The sequence below is a fragment of the Pinus tabuliformis genome, chromosome 9, assembly GCF_031772625.1.
Source record: "Pinus tabuliformis cultivar Carrire ecotype Pingquan chromosome 9, CPIR1, whole genome shotgun sequence".
Classification (NCBI taxonomy): domain Eukaryota; kingdom Viridiplantae; phylum Streptophyta; class Pinopsida; order Pinales; family Pinaceae; genus Pinus; species Pinus tabuliformis.
In genome coordinates, this window is record NC_142307.1 from 1,539,922,669 (window position 1) to 1,539,935,452 (window position 12,784).

Genomic DNA, 12,784 nt, shown 5'->3' on the forward strand with positions numbered 1-12,784 from the left:
AGAAGAGAATATCAGGGGTTTCTTGCTGGTTGTCTATCTAGCTGCCTGTCCAATGTAGGAGAAAAGTTTTCTCTTGTGGGGTTAACCATTTTCATGGGTAACACATACCAAATGGCCAAATCATCAAGTATAAGCACCGACTTGCAAAATGATCAATTTACTTACTAAGTAGCAACCCACCTTCAGTTAAGAGGAATGTTGGATGGTGAGAGGTGCATGGCTGATGCAGATGGCGGAGGCATATCATCAAGAAGTGAATGTCATGGGATGTTGGCTATCAAATGTAGGAGAAAAGTTTTCTCCTATGGGATTACCCATTGTGGTGGGTAACAATTACCATAGCATACCTGTTTGTGTTGGGTTTGTTGTTACAATAATATCACTCTTCCAATAGTGCAGTTTCTAGAGTCCATAATAGTCGAGCTCATAACAATGCCATCTTCTTTATTTTCTTTTCCTTGTTATCTATATTGAAGGCCAATATTTGTGATAGCAGATTAATTAGCAACATCACTCTTATTATAGTAGGATCCCTGGTATGCTAATTTGTCATATTTACTGTTGTAGCATAGTGTTGTTGCACAGAATGTCTAGGGACCGCGACAACGGCTCAGATCGGGGGCTGTCACCCTAATCCCCAATCTCTCTGTGTAAGTTGTCTCCCTACAACAGGCTAAGGGGGGTAGACCCTATAGAAAAGTGGAATGAAGAAGAACTAGTGTTCCCAACTAGTTCGGGAGACACTGTGAAGCGATCAAGTACTTGATTAATATTTAGCAAGACTTATAGGATTTGATTAGATTTTAAGTGATTGATACCAGTGCCTTATGCAGTCAATGATCTTGCTAGGGAAATTAAGACCAAGTAATCGATTAGCAACTGCTGCTTAGATAAATGACTATTTTATATGAAATGCAAATCCTAAAACTAATGTGAGATGCATGAATCTTGGTTAATTTTAGTTAAATGTCTATTTAAATGTGAACTCTTCAATCCTTTCTGTATTGAGCCTGATTTCGTAGTAGTTGGCAAAGAGAAGATCAGGAGAAGCACACTAAGGTGTGATTAATGATACCTCTCCTGGAATTCTAACATATCTTGGTGCCTCTGGCGCTGCAGAAAATTGTGGCTCTAACGACTACAAGGTCACTGTTTTAAGTACTATTAAAACAAGCTTCTCAAAAAAAGACGGATGGAGATCTATCTGTCTGTTGACCAAGCTTATGCTTGGAAGTAAATTTTATCTATGCAAAGTTAACTTATATGCAAATGCACCTGAAGATGAGATGAAGTTAGACTCGAGAATGGGAAAACACTTATGCCGCAAAAGCCGTCAACTACCCAAATGAAATGCTCACCCTTTTTTTTAGATGAAGACTTAGAAAATAAACTCTTGAAGATACTATAGTTAAAACACCAACTTATTTCAAATCTTCTTGATACAAATTAGCTCAAAGAGAACAAAAACAACTTTGCAATTCGATATCAATGTCAACAGATGCTGAAAAAAAATACTCAGTTTATGAAACAAAGGATATGCATTTTATCACAATTCCATAACAGATTACTTAATTTTCAGAAATTAATTTTTAGGACAGCAGTAAGAAAAACTTTATGACAATAGCAATACGACAATGAAAACAGTAAGCTATCAATGATATCTTTATGCCAAAAAATTTACCGAAATTTTTCCAAACTTGCCCTTATGAATTATCAAAAAATTTCATCCTGTTATGATGTGATTTCCAGAATTATATTAGATTTGATATACTTATTACAACCAGCAATTAAAACATGAAATAAGCCTAATGATGAATGCCCAACTCAAGAAATTAATTCCTTAATGTATTAGACAACTTAAGAACTGATTTTAGGCCCAACCCACATGAAATTTTTCCATTGTTATATTTCAGACTTAAGAAATAGAATTATTCAGAGATAACAATAACCCAAAATGTAGATCTAGGCCAAATTCTTGATACACATCAAACATAAATGACTTATTAATGTATTTAACAATTTTTTAGTTAATTTCAAACCATTTAGATGTGTTTTTCACCACTATTAGAAAGGTATATGACTGTTGTAACAAATAGTGAGGAAAAAATGGTTTAGAGATCAAACTCTTAGGCCCTAGGCCTTGAAGATCACTTGCCCAAGTTGCCAAAAAAATTTCAATATCTGAAACACAATTTTTTATCAGATTTTATGCAAAATCTACCAATGATTAGTTTCAGATCAAATATTCAAATCAGAAATGGAGGAAGGTAATCTAGGGCTAATGGGAGCTAGCACTAGGCCCAATAGAACTAGCGTTGGGCTAGGAGAAGGCAGATCTGAGCTTAGGAGCCCAAAAACTTGAAACCCTTGTTCTGAAAAAAATTATTTTGCTTCAGATCTTCAGATTTATTGCAAAATCTTTAATGGTTGGCCTTGTAAAAAGAATAAGATATTGCCCTCTAGGGCTTAGATCTGTCTCAAAACCCCCAGATCTGCTTGAAAAATCTCAGATCTAAAGATTTAATTGGCTGATTTCTCAAATCTATTCCTGCAAACAATCTTTGAGCCCAGATCTTGCCCTCCAGGTTCTAGATCTAGCTCAGATCTGAAGATTTACTTGGCTAATTTCTCAGATCTATTCTTGCACACAATCTTTGAGCCCAAATTTTGCTCTCCAGGGTCTAGATCTAGCTCAGATCTGAAGATTTTCTTGGCTGATTTCTCAGATCTATTCCTGCACAAGTGAAAAGAGAAAAACCCAATACCCAATATGTACAAAAATAGAGAAAATCCAAAAAACCCAAGTGTTAAAATTCAAAATTATGTTACAAAATTTTAGATCTACACAAGTAAATAACAGATCTACACAAATAATTTACAGATCTATACAAATAATTTACAGATCTATCAGATCTGAGGAGTATGAGTCCAACTCCGCTCCTAGATCTGATAATCTAAGACTTTTAATAGCCAGATCTATCAAAATTTCCACAAAATATTTAAAAGATTTTGAAATTTTAGAGAGGTACTAGCCCAAAAACACCCTGCAGAAAAAAGATTATTGTTAGATAAATCCTGAGGCTTATATGAAGTAGACTCTTTAGAAAATATGTGTTGAGAGTTGGCTGATCCAACCAAGAACTATCCCCAAATGCTCAATAAGAACCTGAGAGATCTTCTACAAACATTAGATCAACCATCAAATCAAGTAGAGAAATAGAACAACAATAAAAATATGAAGAAATAGAGATACCTGCTACTTCAATCAAAATTAAAAATGTTACCCTAGATCCAACAAACTGAATAAGATACTTGTATTCAGATTATTCTAAGAGAGCTATTGATTGATAGCTTTCACATAATATTAAGCAAAAATTAAAACAATGTTACCATAAATTCATGAAGAGGAACACTACAGCACGTTGAAACCCCAAAGACTTTTGCATTAATTCAAAAAAGTATACAAGAAAGCCTTGTACACGATCCAGAGATCAGATGCGACTGATTGACAAATGACCTCCTATTTAAAGATAAATCCTCCAATGACTAGTTCGAGTGATCCTTGTCAAAGTAATCTCGACCGTTGATGAGGATCAAAATTTCTTTTAATTTCATCCGTCGAAATTTTAAATATTGAGAAAATTTCGAATTTTTCAATTAAATGCATTTTAATTAATTCAAAAATTAGATTTTTGAATTAATTTCTTCAAAATTTTGACTTTGACTTAACCCCAGGGACTAAGTTGCACAAAACGGGAAAACACAATATATATATATATATATATATATATATATATATATATATAGGGACATTTAAGAAATATGTGCAATCATAAAGCATATATGATACATTCTAATTTATCACATTATGATTAAATTGTCAATTGTCAATGCATAAACTATAAGTCTCTAAATTTACATCACATTTACTCATGAATGATCACATAATGAAAACAAAAATATCCAAAATCAGCCACGAGAAATTTCTAATTTCTTGTCTCGTGCTTGATTGGGAGTCTCCTCCTACATAGTCGAACGACCTTAGTGCTCTTGATTAAATACAAGTTTCATACCCTAGTAACCTACATGCTCTTAATTATTGGGAGTCTCCCATGCATAGAGGGCTTGGTTCTCTTGATTAAATACAAGTTCCATACCCTAGTACATGACAAAATCCAATGGAAACATTGCAATCCCCCCAATCCTGAAATCTTGAAAAACAGATAAGTCTACTGGATTTTGAGTGAGATCTAAAATTCTACTTTCTCCATATGAAATCCAATGAGGGCAAAACTACTCTCAAACATCCTGAGTCATTTCATGGTAATGTTAAAAATTTAAGTAAAAGGATGAAAAGTTCATCCTTTTACTTTAACATCCTTTTACTTTAAGAATTTAACATTACCATGAACTGCATATCAACACTAGGGCCATAGGCTTGAACATTCGGCTGCCCCACTCAAAAAAATCCTTTTTTTATAACTTTAGAGACATCTAGAAGCATCTAGAGGATATTTGAGTCGCTCAATAAAAAATTAGAAGCGAAAAAAAAAAAAAAAAAATACAAGAAAAAGTCAAGTTACAAGAGGAAACTCCGACGTACGGCCCGGAAACTCGTTTCCGACGACACTGGCCACATTTCCTCTTCGAGAAACGTGCCAGTATGGCCGGAAACGAGTTTCAGGGCCGTACCGTACGGGTTTCCCCGTTTCCGTTTCGTTTCCATATGGAAACGAACCTTGGACCCACGTTTCCTACAACTTAGCCCAGGGACCAAAGGCATAAAATTTAGCAAAATAATCAATTAACTTGAGTCCCTGGACCTCTTAAAATTTATTGTTTAAAGGACCCACGAATTTTGCCTTTGGAAGATTTAAATTTACCTAGGACCTATAATTAATTAAATTTATGGCTTAGGATTTTAATTAATTTTTTCCAGAAAATTTAATTAATTAACCTATGAGCGGATAAATTATTTTTATAACCCTCAAAACACTTTACATCATGAATTTTACATTTTTTACATCTCAAGGGGGAAAACCTATTTGCAGAAAACCCTCACAGACTACCCAGTTCTACAACACAAATATAATCTAGTAGATCAAGCAATTTGTAATAAAATAACCTAACCAAATAGTTAGGATTATTTCCAAATCACCTTTACATAGACTCAATCTAGAACACTAGGACTCCCCTAAGATCCTAGTGATAAAATCTGCTCCGTCTTTGAGGTAAAGCTGAAGGAAAACTCTGCCGACCATCCGAGAATGGATCGGTGAGACAAAATAACTCCCGGAATGTAGATCGTCACCAAAAAATTAGGTTTACCTAGGCAATTACATATATGACATGGATCTACTGAGATTATTTACAATTTACATATGCAGAAAGGGTTTACAACATAACATGATCAGGCTGATGATGATAATCGAACGACACGGACACGTCGATCAAGCGCTATCCCTTTTGCGAAGAAAAGCAGGTGTACTGCTATGGGTTGTTGACACATAGTGGTCAACATCTGGCTCTACTTGGGGACACATTGCTGCATTGGAGGAATGTGAAAATCCAAAATCTGCATCCACGCAACACACAACAAAACATAAGTAGCATCCATCCAAAAATCATCATATAACATTAAGCACAGGAAAGATATAAGCTCTTCATTTATTAATTAGTCTAACAACATGAAAAACCAAATCTAACTACAAAATGAAATACTGAAATAGCAGGGCATAAGGTTAGAAATGAAAAACAAAGATGCCCCATGGTATCAGATGCATTCAATATAGTGCATACTAAGCATTTTCCTGCTTTCATGCAAGTCCGTCGGCTGTTTCTCAGATGTGCCATGTCCAATCCTGCATATAGTAGGACTTTTTCCTATCCGAAAATCAAGCTTCTCGCGGCCATCTGATGCATCATATCGCTTTTTCATTCTCTTTCTCTTCCGTCTTTTCTTTGTGGAACGTTGTATCACTGATGACGTGGAACATTCTGCTTCAAAACTCTCAGATGAAGTATGTAAGATATGCGTGACATGTCTTTCTTCATTTTCTATTTGCTCTGTCAGGAATGATGAATCAGTTCCATAGGTGTCATGAGTTATAACTTGATCTTCTATGACTAGTGGATTAACCATGTGAGCGTCAACTTGATTCTTATCAATTTCAATTTTGTCCGGGTCACCTTCAATTAACCACTTTTCAATGGAACAAATGACCTCCTCATAATAAGATGGAGCTTGTTGCAGCAGATAAGGAGGCTTCTGATCTGCTGATGTCTCCTTGTTTCTTTCATCCTCTGACCGATGCTGAAATTTCTATACCTGTATTATTATGGCATCCATCTGGCTAGAGTGTTCAACCTTCATGGCACTGACTTCCTTGGCATGGTTGTCCTCCATGGTCAATAATTTATTCTAAAGACATATCTGAGCAGCTTCCACATCTTTTATTACTTTTTCATTCTTTGCTTTCATGCCCATGAAACAATTTTGCATATAGTTTATCTCTTTCTTATGATTTGCTTGCATGGTAGCTAACTGGTTATTATAATCGAATCTCATAGTTGACAACTTGTTCTGAATCGCACTTATTTCTTCCTGATAACTTGCTTCCATGGCAGTCACTTGATTTGAATGATTGAATTCCATGATCGTCATATTTTCCTCTAGGGTTAATAACTTGCTTTGCATAGAATTAATTTCTCTACCATGATTAGCTTTCATGGTTTCCATTTCCTTCTGCATGTCGGTCCTCATATCCTCCATATTCTGAGCACACTTTTCTACTATGGTGGTTATGTGATCAGAGTGTTTAATTTTCATGATTTCCATCTCCTTACCACGTTTTTCCAGGTGGGTGTATAAAGTTCTCATATCCTTCACATAATCAGTTACAAATTTTTCTTGATTAAGCTCCATATTTTTTACTAGCCGCATTAGTTCTTCTATAATTTGCTTATCATTTTCCCTTTCATTGTCAACACTGATTTGACAACTTGTCTCCGTTTTCCCACTGTCGTGGATTTGATCTGCAACGGTACAAGTGGATGGCACATTTTGATATGGAGAATTGTTTTGAAATCTTTCATCGACAGCTAGATCCTTCACAAAATCACTTTCATTCTGCTGCATAATTTTAGGGGCACAATGTGAGCTACCTTGATAACCATATCTATTTTTAAAAGCATTGACGATGTCTTGTAAAGAAGCAAAATAATCTTCAGGACAATTATTAAACCAATTCAAAGCATCACCCTCTAAAGAAAAGGCAAATAGACGCATTTTGACATCTTCATGACCATACTGGGGAGAACTACAATATATGAGCATTGTATGAGTAAACCTGCATAGATGCTTTCTAACAGCGATTGAATCACCGCCCGAGAACAAAGACAATTTATGAATGGCCACTTCCGAAATGTCATGGAGAAAATGAGTAAAATGAAACGGGGTAAATGAATCATCCATGATGAATTGCTTGAAGGAATAATGAGAGACCAAATGGATGATAGAGAGAGACCCGTGCTCAAGAAAATCAAGAGATCCACAAGAAGCGAGCTTCTAGTAGAAATTCTTGTAAAAAATGAAAGCAATGGAGTCGCCACTTGAACATGAATCTAACTCTAGGATCCAAAAGGAAACAAGCAACCGGATATAAGGGATGGCTTCTTGTCTGAGAAATAATAAATGGAAGAAGTGGAGTCGCCAACCAAACAAGAAACGAACCAAAATGTCCGGGTGCTAAAGGTGCAGATGAAACGATTAGTGAGATGACGAAAGATAGGGCGATGAAAAAATCAAATGATGCCAGGAAATGTAGTGTCGCTTGACCGGCTAATGAATGGCGGAAAAGATGAGATGATTAAAACGATGTCGAAAAAAACAAGGACATAAAAAACTGTCCCCGGTGGCAATGCCAAGGAGTGTTGATTTTGCTGGCTCGAATGAGAGATGAGAAAGATGAAAGATGAATGTCGAAGAGCCAAGGCCCAATAAATCGGTCCCCAACAACAGCGCCAAAAAATGTTGCCATTGCCGGCCCAAATGAAAAGATGAGAAATGAAAAGTCGTTGAAACGCCGAGAATAAAATATCCCTAGCAACAGCGCCGAAAAATGTTGGTTTACCTAGGCAATTACATATACGACACGAATCTGTTGAGATTATTTACAATTTACATATGCAAAAAGGGTTTACAACATAACATGATCACGCTGATGATGATAGTCGAACGGCACAGACACGTCGATCAGGCACTATCCCTTTTCCGGAAAAAAGGGGGTGTATTGCTATGGGTCGTTGACACGTAGTGGTCAACACATAGCATACCTGGCTGTCCCAGGCATGTTGTTACAATAATATCAATTTTCTGTTAGTGTAGTTCCTAGATTCCAAAGCAGTTGAGCTCATAACATTGTAATCTTGTTTATTTATTTTCTTTCCCTTTTATCTAAATTTAAGGCCAACATATGTGATAGCAGTTTAATAGAAACATCACTTGAGTTGCTAGAATTTAAGAAAGACAACATCCTAAAGACTAAATTCAAAGGGAAAACCTATATTTATGAATCTTATAGTGAAAGTAAAACATAAACAAGCATATTCGATTTAAATATATCACATGTTGGCTGCATAAATCATTGTTGTGCAGTATTGTTGGGACCTAAGTTTGATTTTACAATATGTTAATATACTTCTTTATTATTTAATGACCAACAGAGCATGGAGAACCCTGACAATTCTTTTCTGATGCAGATTTTACCATTTCTTGGATATGCTGTTGCACTGTTTTCTTTCTATGTTCTAGTTCCTATCGTGCTAAAGGTACAAAAAAATTGAGTTTAGCAATTTTGTTATTTTTTTCCTAAAGGTAAAGAAATTATGGACTTTTTTTCTTTCTTTTTTATTCTTTTTCTCCTTCGGGAAAATGTTGCATATATTATTATTATGAATCAAGATACATATACATTAGAATAATTACAACTAGGTGCTGGAGAGTACTTAGAGAAGGGACCCCTTCTTATATAGCCAAGGATAGCTAGCATGTCTTCTGTTTTCACAATCTGAAGACTGTCTACATCTTTTCTAAAAATAACATTATTGGCTGAGAGATGAATAGCTAAATATGATCTAAAGAAAATAGCAAGTTCTTCCAAGTTGAACAAAGTATTCACCTCATGAAAGTCCCCCAACAACATTGGTTCCATAAGAAAGAAATGTCTGTTAGGTGGATGGCATACAACAAAGCCCTACCTTCCTGCCAAATAGTCCATCTGTCCCCAACAAAATGCATTTCCAGTGCGTTGTCGCCTAAAATGTACACCTCAATGTGCGCAAAATCCCAATCCCACCAGGTGTAATTTTAGAGGCACAACCCTCAGAGTAGGGGCTGTCACCTATTCCCTACTCACTTTGTTTAAGCTCTCTCCTAGACAAGCTAAGGGGGGTAGTCCCTAAAGATGGTTAGTAAAGGGAAACTTGTTGAAACAAGAAGTTCTAGGAGACTATGGGCAAGGAAACTACCTGTTTAAGTAACTTGATTTAAGATTAATTAGCAAGTGAAATTATTAATGAGCAATGTATATGTTTAACAAGATTGATTCCAATTAGATTAATATGGCAAATAGCAAGATAAATAGATGAAGACCAGTGCCTTATAACAATGCTCAATAAAGATTATATCACTTGCACAATGAAATAAGATTTCAAGTCACAAGATAAGCAGTGTTGCAAAACAAGATCTTAGTACAAGAAACCAATTGATTACAGGCAACTAGAATATGAGGAATAAGACTTGAAATATGACTTGCAAGAAAATATAAACTTGTACTTCAAGTAAAAGAGATGCTTAACAATGATATAGTATTCAAGATACAATAAGCATAGAAGTAATAAGTACAAGAATGAGAAATAAAGCTTGCAAGTGAAATCTGTCCCACAATTCTAGCTACAATAACCAATTGAGAGTTGAATGAGATGCAAGATCTACTTATGTGGAATGCAAGAATCTTGGTTGATTTTAATTAAGATGCTTAATCTAGATGAAATCCTTCTTCTCAATTGTTTTGAAGCAAGTCTTAAACAAGGTTTTAGAAAAGAACTGTTGGGGAAGAAGGCTAAGGCCTCATTAACGATACCTACCCAAGAGTTCTAACGACCCAAGTGCCTTCTTTCCTACAAGGGATTGCCCACAAGAGAACTGCAAAGTCACTTGTTTTAACTTTTAACTGTTGAGTAAGGGTCAAACTTCTCAAATTGGATATGAAGAATGTGGTCCTAACTCTCTATCAACCAAGCTTATGATTGGAGGTAAATTTTAAGAACGTAAATCTAAAACTAAGATGCAAATGAAGATACAAATGCTTCACTGAGATACAATAAACAACACAATGCTTCAAGGAAAGAAATACTAATTCACGATATGATGATAAGCATTTTAGAGCACAAGATTGAATTGCACCAATGACCAATGAAGCATATAAGAGTTATCAGCGAAACAGGAGCAGTAATAATAAAAAGAGTTAAATGATTAACAACTCAAGTGCCTTTAGTTAAAGATGTTGGTTAATATGATCTTCAATTATATTAGACAGTAGAAATTCAAATAAGTAAAGAATGTTCGATGAAGTCACATTTGATAAATGGCAAATGAGATTGCTAACAAGAAGTTAGAAAACACTACTTAGATCCAAAATTGCCAATGAGGCAATAGACAAGAAATACTTCAAATGCGCTTAGATCAAGTAGAAAAATCAGAAATGCAAGTCAAAAATCAGATCTATGATGCAATGGGACTAGTAATGCAAGATGCAATGTAGCAAGTTAGCAAGAAGAGAATTAGCAGTTAGATCTACTCTAAGTGAGTTAGAATGTTAGTAAATTCTCCCTTTTAAATCAGGAGAAAGGATGGCTTAGAATGAGATTCCAAGCTCCCTCAAAATAACAAATGATCTTTTATTGTTATGGGGTGACAAGTGTAAGAAGCTCTTTAAGACAAGGAAGGAGGACTCTTCTCCAGCCCAAGGAGACCCACAATGATAAGAGAAAAACAATAACAAGTTTCCCCTTAAGCTTACAATATTGATCTACAAATATAATTAGAAACCCCTCAAAACAAGGGATCAAACCCTCTTAAGATCACTGCCTCCAAAGAGATGAATGACAGTCAACAAGCGCTCACGGCTTAAGTGATCTAGGAGCAGCAAATTCCTCAATCCAAAACTCAGAGAACAATGCTTGATTTCTGCACTTAGGAAGGACTAAATCTTCAGTGATGGATTCTCCTGCAAACAATAAGATCAAACCTTAAAATTGCTTGCTCCAGTGATCAAAATTGCTCACAGCCAGAAGGGAAATGAGCTTTAAAATTTCTTGAATTCAAGCCCTAGGCGATAGCTCAAAATTTGATGAGACCTTCTCTGCAAACAACAAGATTAGCCCTCAAATGCAATCAGACCAGATAATGAATATGCCATCGGCCAGCAAGGAAAAAGGCTAGGAAAATTTATGATAAAATTTATGTGATAATTATAAGGGTTCTCCAGCCTTAAACTCCTTAAACTCTTTCAAATTTACATGAAAACCCTCCAAATAATTTTCTTTCAGATCAGAAGGGTATGCAGCCTCTTCAAGCTCACGGCTAGGAGGAAAGAGGCTTCAAAAGGTCTTGCAGCTAGCCCCTAAAATTTAACAAATCAAGACCAACCTCCAGATCCAATTTTTTGACAAATTTTTGCCTTAAAAGATATGATGAAACCCTTCAAAATTTGTGATTAATATCTGCAACAAATCTAGGTTAGTATTTGTAGATGAATGACAAAAATTCTAAGCCTTTCTGGACTTGTGGCCAAGATAAATTGGCCTCTAAAACCCTGCGGCCAAGCCCAAAAATTTGTAGAATAAATCTGGGTTTAGAAATGATGAATTGCTTCTAAAAAAATTTATATAAAACCCTTCAGAAATCTTCGGATCCTTTCTGCAAAAAACTTAAAGGTTAAATTTTAAAATCAAATGACAAAACAAGCTCAAAAGGCCTGCAACTAGGCTAGAGTTGGCTCAAAAGGCTAGAGGCTTGCCAATGGAGGACATATGATCAAGATCTGAACCACAAACAAGGTATATGAGCCTGCAAAATTAAAACCCGAGGCAAAATTTCAATAAAAAAATGGAGAAATAACTTGAAAATCTATTTATAAAATTTTAAATTAAAACCCTTGCAGCTCCCTTGAAAGAAATTTTGCTGATGAAATGAAACCACAAAATTTTTGATCGATTCCTAGGAGTGGTCTAAACCCTGTGGTTCTGAAGAGAAATAAAAAAGGGTAGACGAGCCTCAAGAAAATGAAATTTTGAGCCCCCAAACCCTAGTCATATAGGTTAGGTGACGGTTAAGCCCTCCACAATTCAAATCCCCTTTGGTACTTGATTTAGATCAACCTGTGAACAAAAATAAAAAAATGATACCCTAGACGTCTCTTCAGATATGCAAGAGAAAACTCATGAAAACCCCAATTGATATATATATACAAGATGGATAAACGACGGTTAGAAGAAAATATTTACAAAATTACAATTGCTAGATCAAAGGATTATGAGTCCAACTCCAATCCTTGATCAATAAATAAAAGCTCTCACTAGTAGATCTATCATTTAAAGTGCAGTAGATAAAAGAGTTGATAAATAAATAAATTAGATAGAGCATTAGCCTAGAAGCCCTGTTAGAAATTGTTCATTAGATAATTCTTGGAAATTCAATCAAGTAAGCTCTTCAGATCTTGTA

The 12,784-nt window shown here is 35.4% G+C and overlaps 1 protein-coding gene across 1 annotated transcript in view; it reads left to right on the top strand.

Moving 5' to 3' along the window:
* The window catches only part of LOC149154492 (uncharacterized), a 342,939-nt gene that overhangs the window by 268,560 nt on the left and 61,595 nt on the right, over nucleotides 1-12,784 (top strand). The window contains exon 8 of the mRNA XM_089438702.1: nucleotides 8,761-8,829. Coding sequence (XP_089294828.1) covers nucleotides 8,761-8,829 — 69 coding nt within the window. The remainder of the gene's footprint in view (nucleotides 1-8,760; nucleotides 8,830-12,784) is intronic.